The 21,269-nt window shown below is 31.2% G+C and overlaps 4 protein-coding genes across 5 annotated transcripts; 3 read left to right on the top strand and 1 right to left on the bottom strand.

The window, feature by feature from the left end:
* LOC109345053 lies at positions 136-2,687 on the top strand. Its single transcript, XM_019583819.1, has 4 exons — positions 136-579; positions 680-801; positions 1,772-1,933; positions 2,316-2,687. The coding sequence occupies exons 1-4, from the start codon at positions 358-360 to the stop codon at positions 2,407-2,409; spliced, it is 600 nt and encodes a 199-aa protein (XP_019439364.1). The 5' UTR covers positions 136-357; the 3' UTR covers positions 2,410-2,687.
* Positions 3,789-8,437, top strand: LOC109345060 (putative AC transposase). Of its 2 annotated transcripts, none has more exons than XM_019583831.1 (5): positions 3,789-4,098; positions 4,202-4,344; positions 5,279-5,497; positions 6,107-6,978; positions 7,279-8,437. In XM_019583831.1, the coding sequence occupies exons 2-5, from the start codon at positions 4,257-4,259 to the stop codon at positions 8,197-8,199; spliced, it is 2,100 nt and encodes a 699-aa protein (XP_019439376.1). In that variant the 5' UTR covers positions 3,789-4,098; positions 4,202-4,256; the 3' UTR covers positions 8,200-8,437. The 2 variants fall into 2 exon arrangements, with proteins under 2 accessions (XP_019439376.1, XP_019439387.1); XM_019583842.1 differs by having other exon boundaries at positions 3,791-4,098; positions 4,202-4,305.
* LOC109345071 (oleosin 1-like) lies at positions 9,379-10,322 on the top strand. The gene has a single exon (XM_019583854.1). It carries the CDS (start codon positions 9,568-9,570, stop codon positions 10,051-10,053), a length of 486 nt encoding a protein of 161 aa, XP_019439399.1. The 5' UTR covers positions 9,379-9,567; the 3' UTR covers positions 10,054-10,322.
* On the bottom strand, positions 14,072-14,573 carry LOC109342108. Its single transcript, XM_019580124.1, has one exon. The coding sequence runs from the start codon at positions 14,540-14,542 to the stop codon at positions 14,099-14,101; it is 444 nt and encodes a 147-aa protein (XP_019435669.1). The 5' UTR covers positions 14,543-14,573; the 3' UTR covers positions 14,072-14,098.

The following is a 21,269-nucleotide window of genomic DNA, read 5'->3' on the forward strand; positions in this document are numbered from 1 at the left end:
CTGCTTCTAGGCTTTCACCCATTTCGGAAAATCAGTTCAATGACTAATTCAAGACAAAATAAATTTTATTAAAAAAATGTAATTAATATGGCAATTACTTATTTTTGTTTTTGTCATATATCATATGGAAGAAACTTGAGGTAGCAGAGGATTCTATGTTTGTGGGCTAATAAATAATTTTGGAGTCAGTCACCATTGAATTAATTAAAGGCTAAAAGTTAGGACCAGACAGAACACACACCATGTTTCTTAAAGAGATAGAGAACTCTATAATATTATGTTAAGGATATAATATATATATATATACATATATATTATATACAAAGGGTACAGAAAAGAATAGAAAGAGATAGAAGAATGGATGTGAGAAACATTGGTGTGGTTGTAGAAGATGTTGATGCAGCTAGAACTGCATTACAATGGGCACTAGAAAACATAATTCGCTATGGTGACATAATCACTCTCATCCATCTCTACCCTTTCACATCATCAAAAAGCAGAAAAAAAGCTCGTCTTCTTAGACTCAAAGGATTTCAGTTAGCCCTTTCCTTTCAACATATCTGCAACAATTTCTCCAATGTATGCAACCCTTTTTTGCTTCTTATTATATTCTTGTATTACTATTGTGTGTTTCAAAATAATGGGGTGTGTGTTATAAATTCTTAGGATTGTGTTACAGACAAAAGTTGAGATTGTTGTCACTGAAGACAACCAAGAACGGATGAAGATTGTAGAATCTGTTCGAGAGATTGGAGCTTCAATACTTGTGGTAGGACTCCATGATCATAGTTTTCTTTACAAGTAAGTCCAGTGTTCAAAGTTTCAGTTTTGAGATCAATTTCATGATGCATATTGCAATTATTATATGGGGTAGTGAATAATCATGATGATCATAACTACTCTCTAAATTTATGGGTCCTCCCCATTCAACTTCTTTATGTTGTCTTCATTCTCATGTACTTGTGTTGATGTATTCAAATGACACCTCAAATATAAGGTATATTAAGGATTTCACTATTCAGTTATTGATTGAGTTTCTCTTATTAACATCCTAAAAATCCTTGTTAAAGAAGAGCTTTTATTAGAAAATTATTCACTTCTTTTTTAGTGGAATGGATACAATACTTTTCAAAATCAATTTTACTTATTTGTTGATATAGTTCTTGTAATTACCTTATCACTCATCAAGAACATGATTCTGGAATCAGTGTAATGGATTAGACTACAACATGGGTTTGTGGGAAAGGAGCATATCATTGCCAGTGTGCTTCAGAAAGTGGTCACTGAAAATCTTGGCACTTGCACATGCTTTCTTTAATGGCAACAAAAATAATCAAACTCTTTTGGGGTCCACTTCTGAATTACCTTTTCCTCCTATTATAGGATCACCCAAGTTCAAGTTTTGTGTTTACAAATTATTATTCTCTAGCCATGCTACATATCTATCTATTTTATCCCCTATAATATGTTATTACACCTTAACATTAGAGTCTTTTAAAGCAGAAATGTTGTATATATAGGGCACATGTAACTTACATTTATGCATTTAGCTAAGAGCCTAAGACAATTGATGTGGTGGCTCCACCTACTAGTTTAGTTACTGAACCATTCCACTACTTTCACTCACTTTAGTTTGTGTCTTAATCAGATACCTAATGCATTTATTTTTATGTGCTATTATCTTTTGTTTTCTGTGTAACTTTTGTACTTAGTTTATTACTAATCTCACAACTAAAAACAGTGTTTGTTTTCTCAAATTTCTGTTACATAGATTGGCAATGACACATAACAATGTAGCCAGCTACTTCAACTGCAGATTATTTGCAATAAAGCAGCCACTTAAGTCCCCATTGAGTCACAATGTTTCTGCAATTGGAGTCCTAGACAGTTCAACCAACATGGACTTTTCACAGATTGATATTTCTAGATTACAGTAAGAAGTTTCCTCAAAATTCTATTTGTCAACATATAAGATTAGGATTTAGTATATATACACTGATTCAGTAGTGTAACTGTTTTCTACACTTTGACTGTCAGAAAAAGTAATCTAAATTAATAGTGAATGATGTGTCATCAACGTAAAAAAATTTTACACTGACAGTACATAGTTCGATTAGGATTAATTCACTGCTCACCACCCAAAAGGTACAAATATACATTTAGTATGCTTCTATATTTATCATTAAAAAAAAATTTCTTAGTAAAGTTTAATGAGTTATATAATGAAGCAATTGGAGGCATAATGAGAGGCACAAACACCATATTAAGGTTTTGTAATGTTTATTTAGTGTCTCACTCTTAGAAATACATTGCAGAGTCTCTTGTAACCCTCCAGCAAAAGTAAAATACCGGATTTGCCCTGACCCAGCTGCAATTATTTGGAGATTAAGGAGATCAAGGAGAAGGTGAAAGAGAAGGGTGAACATGAGACAATTTGGTTTAGAAATTTTCCTTATAAAATTAAAATGGGTTTTGAACTAATTTCTTTTTTTCTCTTCCAAATTCTGATAATTTATGTTCAGCTGCCATATAGATACATACAAAAAGAAGAGTACAATTGGCATAGTATAGGTTGGTTTTATGTTCCTACATTTTTCTCAGTGTAAAGAATATTGTGTGGTAACATTGCCTTCTTACACATCAAAAGAGTGAGATAACATTTTTCACTTTCTTTATCTTAGTTGTTCTTAATAGAATAACATATTTTTACTTTGTTCTCCAATGTGTTATTCTTATTTTCTGCCTTTTATTTTTAAATAAGAATAATTTTTTGTTGTTCTTAGACAAGGGAAAGTGAGAAGAGAGGTAGATGTTGTGGAAAAAATGTAAATGTTGTAAGACCTAAATAAGAATAAAAATGATGTTTGATAATGTGAGAAAAAATATGGTGTTCTTATTTTTCGCAAAATTGTAATAAATTATAAAAATAATGTGTGAGACTCAAATAAGAATGAATATATTATTTGTTATTCCTATTGGTCTTGTACACCTCTTCACATATTTTCTCTGGTTGACACATACTCTCTTTTATTCTTCCCTTTTGAAATTCCTACTAAAAAGAAAGTATGAATTAAGAGAAATTAATTATAAAAATGTGTTTTAGAGGAAACCATTAATTAGAGAGTGTATCTATATGATTTGATGAGTTTAGTATGAATTCCACTTAATAATTAAAAATATACTAAAGATAATGTATTGTTTAGAATTTTTTTGCTACATGTTCTATAACATTTGACCATTTATCTTTTATGTACTTTCACCATCACCTCACTAATAGAGGTAGAGATTAATTTTAGAAATAGTTTAAATAGTTTGTGGCAAGAAATCATTTAATAGTTAAAGACAAAAATATCTACAATTCAACTAATTTTTATAATTATTTTTTTACTTTGAATAAACTTTTTAAAAGAAATATATCTCTCTATAGAAGGTTTTGTGCAGTGGTAAAAGCGTGAGTTAGCATTCAAGGAATCACCTATTTTATGTGATTAGCATTAATTATGATTATTTTAAGATTAACTTGTTGCAATTCTTAGTCAGAGATATTTTTTGTCTTTTCCTACAAAGATAGATGTAGGATAAACATCTAAAAGTTATGGTTAAATATATGTCTCAAAGTAATAATTTATTTATTGTGGGGTGATGAAGCAAAAAAGAAGAGGTCACAATTTAATTTAATCTAATTTCATAAAAAAAGAAGCCAAATAATAGAAATAAGTAGGTTGGGCTGGTGAAAAAGCTGGCTTAAATTATAACATAACTAAGCTAAAATTAATGGCTTAGTGAAACAAAGATTGAGCCAACAAAACAAAAACACAACAGCTTTTGTTGTTTCTTTTCTTTCTCTGTCTCTGTCTTGAAGCCACAGATCTGATTCATCTTCAACGCGGCTTCAACAACAACAACAAACTCATCTTCAATCTCTTTTCTTCTTTCTTTCTCTCTCGGCTTAGATCCACGCCGATCTTCCTCTTCAGCTCTCATCTTCTCCCTCCATTTTTCTCTCTCCTTCTCTCTCTCTCTCTCTAACTCTGTCATCATAATTTTCCTCCAAAATTGAATTTTGAAGCTTTTTTTCTCATGAATTCTCATCCCCTGGTATGCCCAGTTCCATGTTTTTCATTCTAATCATACTTCACCACTTTATTTCATTGTTAACATACTAAAAATGCTTCCTTTTCACCTCTTACTATTGTGGTAGATGGATCAGAATAAAACAAGTGATAGCTGTTGGTAAAGGTAAATAACATTACTAAATGGAGTGGGGTGGTAATAACAGTAACCAGTACAGAACTTCTTACAAAGGTAGCTACCTATTTTGCTTCTTCCAACTATATACTACAAGTACCTCTCTTTCTTTAACTATTCTCATTCACATAATACATTCACATTTCTCATAAAAATCATTAATTTCCAACCTCTTGTGTTTTGGGATCTCAACTTTTTTGACAAGAGTTAACCATCACTTAGTTACTACAATGATTCACATCTAACTAACTAATTACACAGCATAGTATCTTAGTTCCTTAGAGTGTATTTTTGTTTTCTCATGAGGATATGCATGCACTGTCTTTTTAGAACTTTTTGGCTGTTCTTGTGTTTTTATCACTCTGTAGTTTTTTGGTGGAGGATATTTCATGCCCCTATTTTGTTATCCTCTTCCTTCTTAATGAATTTTTCTTTGTAAAAAAAATGTAATTGTGTAAATCAAAATATTTTACTTGTGCATGATATACTTATAATGCGTTTATCAGCACAATGTTGATCAAATTAACAAGTTCCCACAATACGAAAAAGTAGCTAGCTAAGTTGTGCAAAGGAGACAATGTTGATGTTGCCTTGATGAAAGAACTGATGCAGTATACTTTAAGATTTTCTTTGCCATTTGTTAATGACATAAATTAGGTTCAAAACAGGATTGTGTTGCTTGATCCTAATTCTTTTCGAAATAGCAAAACCGGCTTCTGTAGTTCAAGTTGTTGTTATTGTTAATATTTCTGGTGAAGAAAATTAATTATACACTCTGAACCTCCAATACATGTTGAATATATCAGTGCCCAAATCAATTAAATGAAGTCTGTGAACTATAGTTTCAAGGCTGATTCAACATTACATTGTCAATGAAATCAAAGATAGAGAAGAGAACTGTTTTTTGCGCATTTTATTTGTTACATAGTCTTTAAAATTCACCTTTTGTTTTCTGTATGGTTGTCTATCTCAAACTTGAAGCTGTACATTGTCAATGACTGAGTTCCTTTTTTTATACTTCTTTGAGCAGACGACCATAAATCCATGATGGAGGTTGCACTTATTTCAAATATGGACTCGGTGAATATTGGTTTGGGTTGTTCAGAAACAGCAGTTCCTATCACTTCATTGAAGCCAAGAAAGAAAACAATGACATCTGTTTATCTGAAGTACTTTGAGACAGCCACAGATGGGAAGACTCGGAGATGTAAGTTTTGCGGACAGAGCTATTCTATTGCAACTGCCACAGGTAATTTTATGCACCATCTTTTCTTATTGATCGTTACCTTGATGGTTTTCCTATCCAATGGGATGTTTATCATTTCATCACTTAAGTTTGTCATAATCCACCCTAGCCCATTGCTACGAAACCTTAAGTTCTTGCATTGCTCAGAGGTTCCCTTTCTCTGGAATAACTTGTTTGATGTCTATGGTGAACATTGTCTTTGCCCCATTGATATATAGAAGTTCCCAATTATTAACTTTAGGCGACTTCACCCACCCCATTGATATATAGATGTACAAAAGATTGGCATGCTTTGTTGCATGCTTCTTGTTCTTAGTTTTTCTTTTCCTTTTAGTTTTTGTTCTTCTAGTTCTTGAGTATTTCTTATCCTCTTGCATTTGTACTTTTCTCGTCTCTCTTAATAAAGTCTTATGTTATAAAAAAGCAGTTATTTTATTGTCTTAAACTTTTGTCATTTCCTCAAGTTAATTGTTTCAGAATTTGTCCTTTTATTTTGATATTTCAGAATATATTTGAATCTATGTCAAAATTTGTAATATCATTGGTTATGAAGATTTGTTTCTGCCAAATGTGATTTTTTGTACATCCACTGATGTTCCATTATCCATGAAGGTAATTTGGGGAGGCATCTTGGTAATCGCCATCCAGGTTACGATAAGTCAGTTGATGCTGTTAGCAATTCGGCAACCCGGCCTACTGCTGTGGTCAAGAAGTCTCAGGCTCAAGGAAAACCAAACGAGGTAGATTATGATTATCTAAATTGGTTGCTCATTAGGTGGCTTGTTTCGGCTTCTCTTCCCCCTTCAACTCTTGAAGAGGATTGGCTTGTAAATTCGTACAAGTTTCTAAATCCATCTATACAACTCTGGCCAAGTGACAAGTATAGAACCGTACTTGATGAAGTTTTCAGAAGCATGAGGGAAGATGTAAGATCATTGTTAGAACAGGTTTCTTCGAAGTTATCCATCACACTTGATTTATGGACTTCCTTTGAAGAGATCTTCTATATGAGTGTAACATGTCAATGGATTGACGAAAACTGGTGCTTCCAGAAAATGCTTCTTGATATTTGTCGCATACCCTATCCTTGTGGGGGTGCAGAGATCTATCGATCCCTTGTAGAAGTTCTTAAATATTACAATATCGGAAACAGGGTCCTCTCCTTTACCCATGATAATAGTCCAAATGCCATGCATGCTTGCCATACTTTGAATGAAGACTTTGTTGGTCAGAAAATAGGGCCATTCTGTTATATTCCTTGCGCTGCTCGAACTTTGAACTTGATAATAGAAGATGGATTGAGATCAGCAAAACAAGTAATTTCTAAGATCAGGGAGTTTGTAATAGAGTTAAATGCCTCACCAGTGATCTCTGAGGATTTTATTCATATATCTTCAGCTTATCAAGAAGGTACTTGGAAATTTCCTCTTGATGTTTCAACTAGGTGGAGTGGAAACTACCAGATGCTTGATCTTGTTTGCAAGGTACCTCATTATATTTTTCAACTGCTTTAATATATGAGCATAAGAATCACCCTAAAAATTACTATTAGCATTGTGGTACCAATGTTTTACGAGACAAATGTTGGATTTTGAGTGACTTTATGTGCCTGAAGTTTTTCATATTTGCTCGTGTCTGACTATGAACAGTGAAAGTTTTTATGTTTGCTTGATGAATTGGATCATTAAAGTATGTTAAGATATCTTGTGATGCTATCGTTCAAATTTGAACTCGATGGATTGAGTAAATTAGTATTTTTTTTATTTTTCTTGTTGGTGATGCAGGCAGGTAAATCAATGGATGTTGTTGCTCGTAAATATGACGAATTGCTAGGAAGTAGAATGCTGCTGCTGAGCTCTTCAGAAAAAAGTGTGGTTAACATCATGCATCAATATCTTGAACCATTCTACAAGACAACAAACAACATATGCACAAGTAAGGTGCCAACAGTTGGGCTTGTCCTTTTCTTCATGGATCACATCTCCGAAACAATTGCTACATGCAGAGAATCACGGCAAAGCCCAGAATGGCTAAAAGGTGCTGCAGAAGAAATGGCTAAAAAGGCCAGAGATTATATTAATCAGGTTTGCAACATATTTACTTATATGACAGCAATTCTTGATCCTAGAATCAAGGGAGAACTGATCCCTGAGAGTTTAAACTCGGAAAATTTTCTTGATGAAGCAAGGACCCATTTTTTAAGAAATTATTCTACCACACATTTCCCACCCCTGAGCTCTGGATACAATGCTCAAGAAATTGAAGACGGAGGAAGTGTTTCCTTCGCAGAGGAAATAGCTCGCAAGAAACGAAGGACAAGCACGAGTATTGCAACTGATGAGCTTACACAGTACCTCTCAGAGCCTCCAGCCCCTATACCAACAGATGTTCTAGAGTGGTGGAAGGTGAATAGCACACGCTATCCACGGCTATCAGTGATGGCTAGAGATTTCCTTGCTATGCAAGCAACTTCAGTTGTGCCTGAAGAACTTTTCTGCAGCAAGGGTGACGAAATTAACAAGCAACGATTCTGCATGACACATGATTGCACACAGCCTATTTTTTGTATCAAGTCATGGATTCAAGTCGGCATCAAATTTAAGTCGAGGTCCCATGAGATAGATTATGAGAGGTTGATGGAACTGGCAGCTGCAGCAGCTGCAACTGATAATAGCCCGACTAGTTCTGACAAGAAGCAAAAATAATGACAGAAGATGGCATTAGATGGCCACAATCGCTTAATTAACAAGCAACATTACAGTCACTTTTCGATTACATATTGACTTTGGCTCATTTTTGCTTATCTTAAACTTAGAAAAGGAAACTGGGTATTTTGTTGTTTGAAAACTTAATTGTTGTATGATATTAATGTATTGTTGTACAGTTCTGGATTCTGGAAATTACTAACCTAGAGAAAAATCATTATGCTCCTTGATTATGGTATTCTCCCTCTCTGCCTGCACAAAAAACACATGTGTACAGTGCAACACACTAGACATTGGCGTTTGCACTATGTAACCATAGCACATATTCATAATTTCATATAGAGTAGGACTAGGACTTAGAACTTAGAAGCCTTGTACAATTCATTTTGATTATTTAATTGTTTTTTATTACTTATGCATCATAATTGGAGATAGGAGATACAATTTGTACAAATTTATAAATCCATCCATTCTTTGACAGCAAATGTTATTGCATGTTGCTGACAACTTTATGAACTATAATTTTATTGGAAACTAACTGTTTGGAGTAAAAAATGCATCTCCACAATCTTTGGGAGAGCCAAAAATAAGTTGACGTATCAAACTAATTAAACTATATAAAATATTTCACGTATAAATGGATTAAGGAGAGTGGAACAGTTTATGCATAGAACAAAAGAAATGTGTCTTTAAAAAGCATACAGGTATAGAGCAATACGCATAAAGTGACATGTCATAAGTCACAACACAATCAAATTTACTATTATATAGATACTTACCTTCACGAATCAGGATTCTCTCTATCTTCACATGTGAATATGTGATAATGTTCTCGAATAAAATAAAACCTAAAATATGGTTTTACACTTTTAGTCCATGAAAATTTTGATTATTTTGATTTTGGACTGAGTAAAAACATTAAGATATTTGAAATTTTATTTTGATTTTATTTTCTAATGTCTTAATGATTTGTATTTGATCCTTCCAAGTTCCAATATGATGTGTCCAACATTTTAGATGTTATTTTTATAATATTTGAATTTATTGAATTTAGTTATGTACTTTGTTTTGAACTTGATTTCTGCCATAAACTCTTACTAAATTACTTAATTGTTTTTGGTTAGGCTTCAATACATAAAAAAGGAAAAAGAAAAAGTCAGAGTCTGAAACAGTGATGTACCTTAATCTAAGGATTCCAAAACCAAAAAAACAGGTTCCACGTATATGATTGCATGTCACAAAAATAAGACATTTCCACCACACTTGTCTGCATAATACACTCTCTTATTCTCTCTTTTTATTACACTTTCTCACTCTCATTCACACTTTCATATATACTCCTTCATTCACCTTTTTCAGCTCTCTACCATGGCTGAACGTAACCTCATCTCAGCCCAAACCCAGAGAGCACCACCAAGATCAATCACAACCACATTCCTTCGTAAACTTCACGATCATGCTCCTAACTCAACCCACCTCGCTGGCCTCTTAACCCTCATGGTTACCGGTGCTATATTCCTCCTCCTAACTGGTCTCACCGTCGCCGGAACCGTTCTTGCTCTCATCTTCTTTTCGCCGTTGATAATCGTGTCAAGCCCCATATGGGTACCGCTTGGAACCATTTTCTTCCTTGTAGTTGCCACCTTCTTGTCAATGGTTGGATTTGGCGTTGTTGCTGTGGCTTTGTTATCGTGGATTTATCGTTACTTTAGAGGGCTTCACCCACCCGGTTCAGACCGGGTTGATTACGCACGGAACCGGATTTATGATACAGCGAGTCATGTGAAAGATTATGCTAGAGAATACGGTGGGTATTTACAGAGTAAGGTGAAGGATGCAGCACCTGGTGCTTGATATCAGAAGGTGAACCGGTTGAGCCACTTGTTGAACCGGGTTTTTGAACCGGTTTATATTATATTATTTCATGGTGTTATGTTATGTTGTATAACTTTGTAGAAGTTTCTCTCTATTTTAGTATTTTATTCATTTGTTTTTGTGCGTGTGTGTCTGCTTCAGTGTTGTTCTTTCTACTTTTGTATTTTGTGACTTTAACCTAAGGACCATACCACTTTTGTTATTCTCATCATCTTTATCATAATGTGATGAAAAATGTGTTTTTTACATGAAATTGGTGTAGATGCTGTGTTTGATCTTTTGATGTGACTTGCCGAAAGGTAAATACAATGGAATATGAGAAATAACAAAGTCCAATTACAGTAACATTCGGGTTCTTGTTTCTAATGTTGTCTGGTACTGCTTATAAATAGAAACACCACTTTTGTACCTAAAACAAGAATACAAACATATCCAACATCAACCACAAAATAGGAGAGGTAAATGGTTGTTTTTCCATATATTCTCAAATGTGATTTCATTATAAATAAAAGGATAAAAATATCATTACATGTTATCTTTTATCTTTTGTGTGTTATTGTTGCTCGCGTTTATTAGTATGTTTATATGTTTAATTTGTTATTTATTGATCAAAAATATATAGGCCGGCCAATAACTTTATCAATCCTTAAAGAGACTATAATTACCAAATTAATAAGGGATGGTGATATAATGTGTTTATATGAATGGTCTTCTTAGAAAAAGAAACTCCATTGCCACACAACAAATGAATTGTAAGCCAAAAATAGAAGATGAAAGAGAAGTTATGAAGAGAAACTCAAAAAAGGAATTCTCAATTATCTTTGAATGATTACAATGATTGAATATATAATACAAAGTGCCTAACCAAATTAACAAACTATTAACTAATTAGTGATAATAGAATTTCCCATAATAAAAAGGTGATAATTACATAAAAGGAAATTTCTTACCCCACACGTAATGGTTGACTTATTTGTTGACCAACAATATGCTCACAAATTTGACCAAATATCTGTTATCTCTGATCGAACAAATAACTCAATCACATATTCCAAAATAAAGGAATTGATGCCTTGTGATTGTGATGAGGCATTGACCTGATACACTTGGTCCAAGCTCGTTGGCCAAGTCTGATGTGCCATATCTAAACATCTTAACCGAGAATTCTGATCTGCAATGCTTAAGCAATCTGACTGGGACTTTTGATGCACCACACCTAAGCATTCTAAACGAGTTTGATATGCTACTGAAATAAATTATTTTAATAAAATAAAAGATGGAACAAAATAAACCAAACCAAATTGTTCTCAGTTGGAGTTGTGACTCGTTCAATGTAAACTACAATTTGTTTTTTATTATCGGGTCATGCACTCTTTCTCAGTTTCACTCATTGTCCATTCTAGCCCAAGTCAACTATGTAATATAAAGTCAACTACCAACATAGATTTGACCACATCATTAACACCACAATTTTCCAATTCATTTTCACAAATTTCCAATCCCTTTCTCTTAAACAAGGTTTCGGGTTCGAGTCTTGTGTATGGAAAAAATGTTTGTTGGGAGAGTTAGTCTTACGTACCTGTGGATGTTTCCGGCTCGGACAGGATTGGCTTAAGTAGAATGATACATGTGGGAAACAAAAGAAAAATACTCAAAATTTAATATATTAGATATATTTTTCAAAAAAAAATTTGATTTTTTAAATTCACTAACAGGTTACAATAGGTTAGGAATTTTTTTTAAAAAGAAGATTATTTGACTTCTATTATTTGCTATCTAATTGTTGCATAATATTTAAATTTTACATTCTTTTTAAAAGGGAGATGTGAGAATAAAGAGAATGTGAGAATAGAGAGATGGGAGGTTGAGTTTCACAAAAAACATTATCTGCTCAATCTCATGCATCTTGGGGAATGAGAGAAGAGGAGAGCCTCTAAAGTATACTATAAAAGAATACTTCATCTAAAAAATAGAATTCTTTGTTATTGACACTACAATAGAAAAATATAATTCTTTAAATATGTCCTTCGATTAAACTTTTGCATATCTCATTTTAATATTTGAGTATCTCAATAAATTTCATTGTTTTATGCAATAAAAGCAGTTATTCACAACTAAAACTTTATATTAGTTCTTTTCTATGCTTTGCCCGAAAGTTGGACAAAATCACAAAAGATTATCTTATGCTTAACAATTAATTACTCCAATAATTATATTTTATGACAAATTTCTTCCCTTACCTATAAAATAGAAAAATAATCGTGAAAGGTTTTTTTATTATTATTAAGGATGTAACCCAACCGCTACTTGAATGAAGACAAATTCCTTTCAAACCATGAAGATAAGTAAAATGAATTTTTTTTTCCTCCATCAATAATTTTTTATATGTACAACATAAAAATTAAATCTCTAATATTATTTTTCAACAGTGTAATATCTATAGTTTAAAGTGTCTTTGTTGCATCATATGAGAAGAATTGGACCTAATCAAATACTTTTTATTATTAACGTATAAATGAGTTTATATATAGATCATCCAAATTTATAATATCATTTGAAAGTGACTGTTCTAATTTTTATCTTATCCTCGCAGCAACAACTGTTATTTATCTTTCTTTTGTTGTTTTTTTCTCATCCCCAGGTTATATAATACTTCCAAGGATTCAACATATACAGGGTAAAATTTACATTGTTAGTCAATCATCTACTATTAATTTATTAACTATCATTGGTAGTGTAAAAAACTTTATACTGTGAGTACACAGATTTTAAACTCTACTTGGATTCAAACACAGTGATATTAGGAATTATTATGACAGACACATTTAGTGGGGACCCAGAAGCAAAGCAAATTCCAGAGTATAAGTGAATGGAAGCATGGCTTAGTGGCAACAGAATCTCAATTTACATGCGCTAAAGTGTCCATCATGCGTATTAGGTAGACAGGAATAGAATCTACATCTTACTATTTTATATATAAGTAAACAAAAATCAAGAAAGAATTAGAGGACTCAATTAGCGAATTAAGTTTGGGAGGATAACGAAAAAATTAAAAACTTCAAAGTTATTTCACAATCATATTTCGTAACACTTAAATATATATATATAAATAAATGATAGGAACCAAAACCAATATTTTAAGTTGTAGTTATTAGTCAATTTTATCTATAAAAACTTGTTTTACATATACATTTCGGACATCATAATTAAGGAATCAGTAATTTATAAACTCTAGGAGGCCTTATTGGTAATAGTATTTAATTTTTAATATATTTTTACCGGAATGATTCAAATTGCATATTTTCTCTGTTTTCTATTATTTGTCTCGTAGGACATAAATACATATTCAATTAGCTAATTAATATAGTTAACTCATAAACTTTCTTCTTTTTTTATGTTAAGTAGAAATACATATTTTTCTTAAAAAGATACAATAGAAAACATAGGGAATATGAGATCATATAATTTGCAGAAATACAATTTCCTAAACTAAAATTAAGCCCTATAGGAGAGAGGCCAACCACTTCCTAAACTCTACACAAATCTTCACCAATAAAAAGCAACAAAACTAACTAGTAATGTTGACCGGTACCGAGGAGACCACATATTCTATTTCAAACTTTGTACCATTTTTCATATTTTTTATTTTTATTGGTTAGAAAATTTAAAATTCTCTAATTCATGTTTTATTTTTGTGACAAATAAAAAATGAGGAATATATAGAATGATACAAAAGTTAGAACAAAAAAATGTGAGTAGCATAGAGTACATTCTTAATGAAGAAAAAAGTAGCAAAATAGTAAAATAATTAAGATTTAAATTTTATATTGGTACATGGACATATTTTTTGGTTGGACGATATATATTGTCTTACTTTTTGTGTCACGTCATATATCACAAACTCTAATTAGTAGAAAAAAATTATTTAAATTATAATTATTGAATATTTTTCTGATCAATCATATAATACATGAGTATACAAATGTATGATACAAACTTGATCCCCTTTATGTTCCGGTCTAGTCTAGTGGTGAGGAGTGTAGTAACGTGGCAATGGACTGACACGTGGCGGTGATTTGTACGGAAATCCACTGGTCTGCTTCCCTGTACCATCGTAGTAAATTACTCCTGGCATATCCAACGGCTCACATTTCTCTCCCATCAATATCTCCTTCTGCCACACTCCGCCGTGTCCCCAACTCTCCGCCGCCGAATCATCCTCCCGCCGGATTTTCCTCTTCAACGGAGACTTAACTTTGCTACTTATATTCTTCAGAAACTTCTTTGGACTCGCAAACGGCGATTTCGCCGTCCTCAGCTCGATTTTCCAGTCGTCGTCTATCATCGCCGCCTTGTGCATCCTCCTCGTTAAACGGCTGGCTCCTTTGGTTATCAGAGCCAGAAATAGAGATATGGTTCGGAGGAAGGTATTGGTTTGGTGCATCGGTGGTGATGTAACTTCTACCATCGATGCTTTCTCTTTCAGATTCTCTTTTTCGTTTTGAATTTCTTTGGCTTCGAAATTTTAGGAGGTTTATATAGGCGTGCGCAAGTGTCAGTGTATTTTTTATTGATTTCATTTTATTTTCAAGTTAGTAAGGAAATTTTGTTTGTTTGGTGATACTATGACTCGTTCTCCTTTATTTTTTTTCATGCTTGGTCATCAACTAATAAATTATGTGAGGAAATTATTTTTCTTTTGTTAGAATAACCAAATTATTAATGGTTTAGGAATTAAGTTTTGGAATATAAAAGATAAACTTGTAAGTAGTATTGTATGTGAAATTTAATTGTTAAAAAAACTAACTTCATGTCTTAATTTGAGGTGATTCTCTTTGTGGGAGAGAATATATGTGTCTATACCAAAAAATCAAATCTATAGAGTGACTAACACATGGTTGTCCTAATTTAATGTGTTTTGAGTTTATGGTTGAATAGCTACTTTACTACTATCATAATTTCATCACTCTAGTTGTTCTTAACTCTTTTTTCTTCAAAATTATTGTATTTTTTAAATTCCATGATTTAGGCAAATAAAAATTTCTCAATTTTATGTCATTCGATAATTATACATATTATTTTTTACGAATCAATTATACTTGTTAATATCGAAAAAATAATTAGGATGTTTTATCCAAAACACAATACTTTTTAATATTTTTATAATTTATGTACATTAATCTTGGAGAAATAAAATTATGGGATGAAATGAGTATTAGTAAGAATGTCACCCATGATGTTCCTGACATGTGGCTGAAATGTAATTATTTGTACATGTGATTCAAACTAATAAAACACCGCATGACATTATTCAATTAATTTTTTATAGGGCACTCAACTAATAAATAAATAAATCTCTACGCCTCACAAAGAAACTATTAATTAGGAATGCCATTGGTGTAAGAATTTGTAATTTTTAATGCGCATAGATTATGTCATGTAATTTTTAATTGTCTTTTCTTATATGAAAATACATCTAACAAAATCTCCACTAGTTGATTTTAATTTTTAATTGAATCTAATAGTAATACGTGGGTGATGAGTTCATGAGTATATGTAAAAATTGGTCAGCATCAGATTATGATTTCCACTCAGTCATGATCTTGGCCACATTTTTGGAGAGGCCAAGAATTAAACCACATTGGATATTCAATTATATTTTATCTTCAAAACTTTAGATTATGATAATAATGTTAAAGCCAGGTCTTAGCTTTTGGAATCCTGGGGTCTGAGGACCTATAGTATTGGACCCATAATCGACATCATTTCTTGTGGTCACATTAACTTGTATGACAAGTTTTTCACATTAAATCCTTTCTTTTTACTAATTTATTGAAAAGAAAAACACCACCTGGTCGGTTTAATGGCAAAGATATAATTCTTATATAGTTTATTAGATTCCATAAAAAATTATACACAATTAAATTATTAAATATAGAATATTAGTAGGTCTGAATTATGCAAATAAACCTACCTTTTGCAGCAATCTATAAATTATAAAGATTGATCAAACTCAAGAATGAGTTAGTAATCTAAACAACTTATTATATAACCATATTCTCAGATCATAAGTTGTTATAATCAATATGATAGTAAACTCAAATAATAACTAACATAATAAAAAATTAAATTATATTTAAACTTAAATAAAATAAAACTAACTGAATATCAGCTAAGATAAGATAATTCTTTATTAATAAAAAATATCTATAACCTTTAAACAAAAGAATAATAACATTAAAGGAACATAAAAGCCATATCTTACTATTATTATATGAGGTATGGATTAGGTTACCTTCCCTTTTAAGGGTTCATTTATATCCATAATTATAAGGTGTTAGATTAGGTTAATGACTATTATGTATGTTTGTGTCTAGGGTACACTCTCGTGTAGGTCAACTACAACCCTCTACTGAAAAGAACTTTGCGGATGTGTTGCTTTTTATTCATCGGTATAATTCCATCATGCATTGTGCTTTTTTATTTCTTTCTATATAACTATATACATGTGTTCATTAGTGTATTTTTTAATAAAATCTAATACAACACATTCATATAAATTTATACAAAAGTGTAAAATATATACATTTGCAGTGTAAAAATATATATACATGCATTTCATCATCTATTATTTATTTGAATTTTCTTTTGTTTGAAAAATCAATAATAATTAAAAATTGATGGTGATGATGTAATGATAGTATATAAAACTCATATACTATCAATGTATACATCTTTTTCTCTTATACAGATATGTGGTTCTTATTTTTACATTGTTGTTCATTTGTGAGAGAATAACAAAAATAGTGAAAAGGACGGAAAAAGATTAATTAATATGGATAAGTGTGTTTTGATGTTTTTAGAGTAAATTATATTAACACCTTAATTAAACTTATCACCCTTGATTGAAAATTACATTTATCTCCCTTGAAAAAAAGAAAAAAGAAAGTTAATATAATTACACTCATATCTTGTGTGATATGCTCCTTATAATGTATACTTATAAAATTAGAGGTAATTATATATGTGTTGAAAATAATGATTATATGTATAATTTTACTAAATTTTAAATGGTTTCAATTCTAAATTGTTTTATACATATTAGTGTGTCGACAGATACTCTGTGTCTACTGACTCACACTTTTATTTTATTGGATGTACTTCATGTTATAATTTTCGTATTTACTATACTATCCAACTTATTATATAATTTTACTTTAGAAATAAAAAATACAAGGGCAAAATAGGAAAATAGAATCGTGATGATATTTATTTCAAGTTTTAGCTTTATATATAACTAGCGTGTTAAATGCACTGTCGTGACTGTCAACCCGTTTTCCTATCGTTTGTAATGTATAGTTTCTACTTTAAATACATTTTTAAAATAAGAAGATAATAAGGATAAAATAAGAAAATAATATTATATGGTTTTTTGGTAGAAATAAAAAGATATTGAGGGCAAAATAGGAAAACACAAATTACACCATGATGGGTGGTTATTTTGTGTTTTTCCCTTTATTAATAGTATAGATATAAATTAGTGTGTCAAGTGACGCTCTGTATCGGTCATCCGCGTTCTTATTTTTCTGATATAGAATGTATCATCTTCATGTTATATTATTTAAAAAACAATTTAAATATAAGAAATGCAATATATAAACTCAATAGATAGTGAAAATTTAAGAAGATAACACATGGTAGTTAATATGATATACATAAAACTTATGTTGATTTCTCATTTTATGTCTTTAATAATCATTATAGAGTATTTATGTGAATTTCTCATTTCGTGTGTTCTTCTTGGGTTGAGAAAGAGAGAATATATAAATAAGATAATGTTTAAAAGATTAATGATATTAATATAAAAAATGAAAACAATGAAATAATGTATGAAAGTTTATACTAGTTATTAATAATACAAAATGATAAGTTTGGAATATAATATTATGTCTGGTAGTTATTATTTATTTTGCTTTTATTAATAACTAGTGTGTACCGGCGAATATTGTGTAATACTACATATTCATTTTTTATATATTTCATTTTTTTGAATTAAAATGTATTGTTGTGTTCGGTGTACTTTATATTTTTATTTTTCTATGATAATGTTTAATTTAAGGTGAGATATGTGGTTAATTAATGTATTGGTGTTAGTTGCTTATGATTATACAATTTTTTTTTAAAATTAAATAATGTTAAGGATAATATAGGAAATAAAAATTATACTATGAGAGAAATTATTTCAAGTTTTGGCTTTATATATAGTATAGAAGTATAGATATATATATAAAAAGTGGGATTTAATTCGTTTTTTTTGTAAGGGTAATTAAAAGCCCAACCTCCTTGTTTTGTGAATGAAATGAAACATTAACTAGAGGCCCAATTGAGAAAACGAGTTACTGTTGGACCTATCAGTATTTGCATGTGTGTTCTTTCAGCTATTCTTATAATTAAAATTTTATTGATGAGTTGGTTGGGTTTAATTATCATCAAAGGAAATATTATCCAACTCAGATCCAATTCATTTAACTTTTCCCACATACAAAATCACCTTAAAAAAACTACGGTCTAGTGAGAAAAATCCTCAATCGAAAAAAGTGGAATATACTTGATCGAATGAGTTGAAATAAATGGATGGATGATTAATTATCTATTAGTAAAATTAAAAGAGCCCGATTTAATATAGTAATTGATTTATTTTTATAAGTGGAAGAGTCGAGATGGATTTACACCTGATGGATTACTTGCTAAATCATGATTGAAAGTATTTTCTTTTATCTGTAATTATTAGTACGTTAATATTTTATTGTGGGTAAGATTTCACTTTCAATCTCCTTCACTCTAACCATCAAACCACTTTATAACTCTTATTTTTTGTTGATAGTGGGACTCAAACTGACAACCTCCTATACTTCATTCCTTAAGTTATCTTTATTCACCATCAAACCACCTTGTGACTCTATAATGATCGAAAGTATTGAGTTTTCAACATCTACTAGAAGTGAGGGTCTAGTTGAGCAAATTCCTCCATAAGCAAAGTGGAGTCTCTAGTTTCCACCACTTTCTAGTTACAATATCAAAAGTCAACCAAGTAGTTTGGCAATAGTTTCACGCACACATGATATGACATGACCCAAGCATATGCTCAACCCTTTCAAAGATTAAAATATTACCCAATAATGAAGGCAGAAGATGATGAAGAATATGGTTTATGGAGTTTGGGAATTTGGGTAATAGTTTATAAAGATGATGATTTAGGTAGAGACTAAAGTGAAATTTACATGTTATTGGGGAACTAAAGTAACTAGCATAGACAAAAGTTTATCAAAGCGGAAGACTAATATTAGATTTTCATAATATGAGACTATAGACACCTATAAAATTAACCACCAAATATACTTATGGGAAGAGTGAAAAATGATTTTCAACCATAAGGCCATAATTAACCACTCCACCAAACATACCAAAAAAGCAAAATTTCACAATCCACTCAAATTTAGTGCTCATTGGATGCCTCTACTCCACTGAGAAAAGAAATGAAAAAAAGTTACACTTTCATCAAACTAATACCCACCCATGTTGAAATTAGAAGTCACAAAAGAAATTTAGAAAGTGATGGAATATGACCCAAGGCAATAAGACCTTAGATTTGATGGTAATATATGTTAGTATGTTATTTAATACAAGTTTTAATGATTATAAAATGAAACCCAATATTTACTTAGAAAAAAGAGACAATTACAGCAAAAACCTACATGATTATATTATCAAAATGTAGAGCATGTGTTCATTCATGTTTAGTTTAAAGTCAACCCTTTTGTAGCAATGACCATGCACAATCACTCTTATTTTCAAACCTCCTTATTATCACAATATTAAAAGCATATCCACTACAGATTTATATTGTTTATTTCTTCTTCCGTGATGTGCCGTAACGCCACAACCACTACGAATAAAACAAAAAATAGTCTATTTTTTAAATCAATTTGCATAGCTAGTGTTTAAACAAATTTAGTTGGACAAATTGGACTGTGCATGATTGAAAACCAAACTACATAAAAATGACATTAATTATTAGAAGCGAATTATTCACATTAGAATAAATTGTTGTGCATATCATGAATTATAAATTAATATAAACAGAACGGAGAAGTATACATTTTTATATGAATAATTTGTTGATCACTTTGAAGAGGGGACCCTATGTAACAATTTTTTTTACTATACTAGACAAATTCATCCTTTGATCGGTACATAAAATTACATTATCACCAAAATATTAAAAGAAAAACAAAAAGAATGTGAACCTCATTAATGGTGCAATGGATTTGGACCAGTTGGAACAAGGCGTTTCTCAACACCATAACGTGGATCAATCTCACTTTCTGCTGGGTTTGCATTCGCCACAACGTGATTCTGGTGGTGGTGGTGATGTCGATGATGATGATGGTGGTGATGAAGTCGGGTGAAGTTAAATCCGGTTGCTAACATTTTTCTATTATGAGACACATATAAGTTGCCTATGTTGTTGTTACCAATATCGGATCTGAAACCAAACCAGCCATGAAAGAGTATGACAAAGAGGAAGAGCCAAATAATGAAGCTAAATACATATTGGAATTTAAGAATCATAGCCATGATGGGTATAAAGTACAATAAAATGAGTAGAAAGATTGCATGGAGAGGGAGAATATAAACAATAATAATGATAGGAAGTTTTAGAAGAAATGAGACTTTTGAAGCGTTGACTACAGCTTGAAGGTGCCAAGCATGGATAAGAAATGGTGCTACAAAAGCTTGACATGGGATATGAGAGTGATTGCTTCCATGAGACTTTAGGTTATATGAATTTTATTTATATAGTTATATGATATATTAATGGGTAAGAGGGAGAAAAAGAGAGAGGGGTTGAGTTAATTTGGAAGGTTCAGCATATGGTGAGAGGGGACAAAAATTGTCGACCATTCTTATTCCAATGAAGCTTCCTTTGCGTTCAAGGAACTATAAGGTCATTAAGACCATATTGTCAAACCTCTTCATTATATATATTGCTACTATCACTAGACCAAGGTACATAGGAAATAAAAGTAGGGGTATATAGGAAACTAAAAGTAGGGGTACATAGGTACTACATCTAATAAATAAGAAGGATTTGACAGTTGGTTAAGGTAACCTTTTTTATCGAGAATTGATAG

Source organism: Lupinus angustifolius, chromosome LG01 (genome assembly GCF_001865875.1).
Source record: "Lupinus angustifolius cultivar Tanjil chromosome LG01, LupAngTanjil_v1.0, whole genome shotgun sequence".
Lineage (NCBI taxonomy): Eukaryota > Viridiplantae > Streptophyta > Magnoliopsida > Fabales > Fabaceae > Lupinus > Lupinus angustifolius.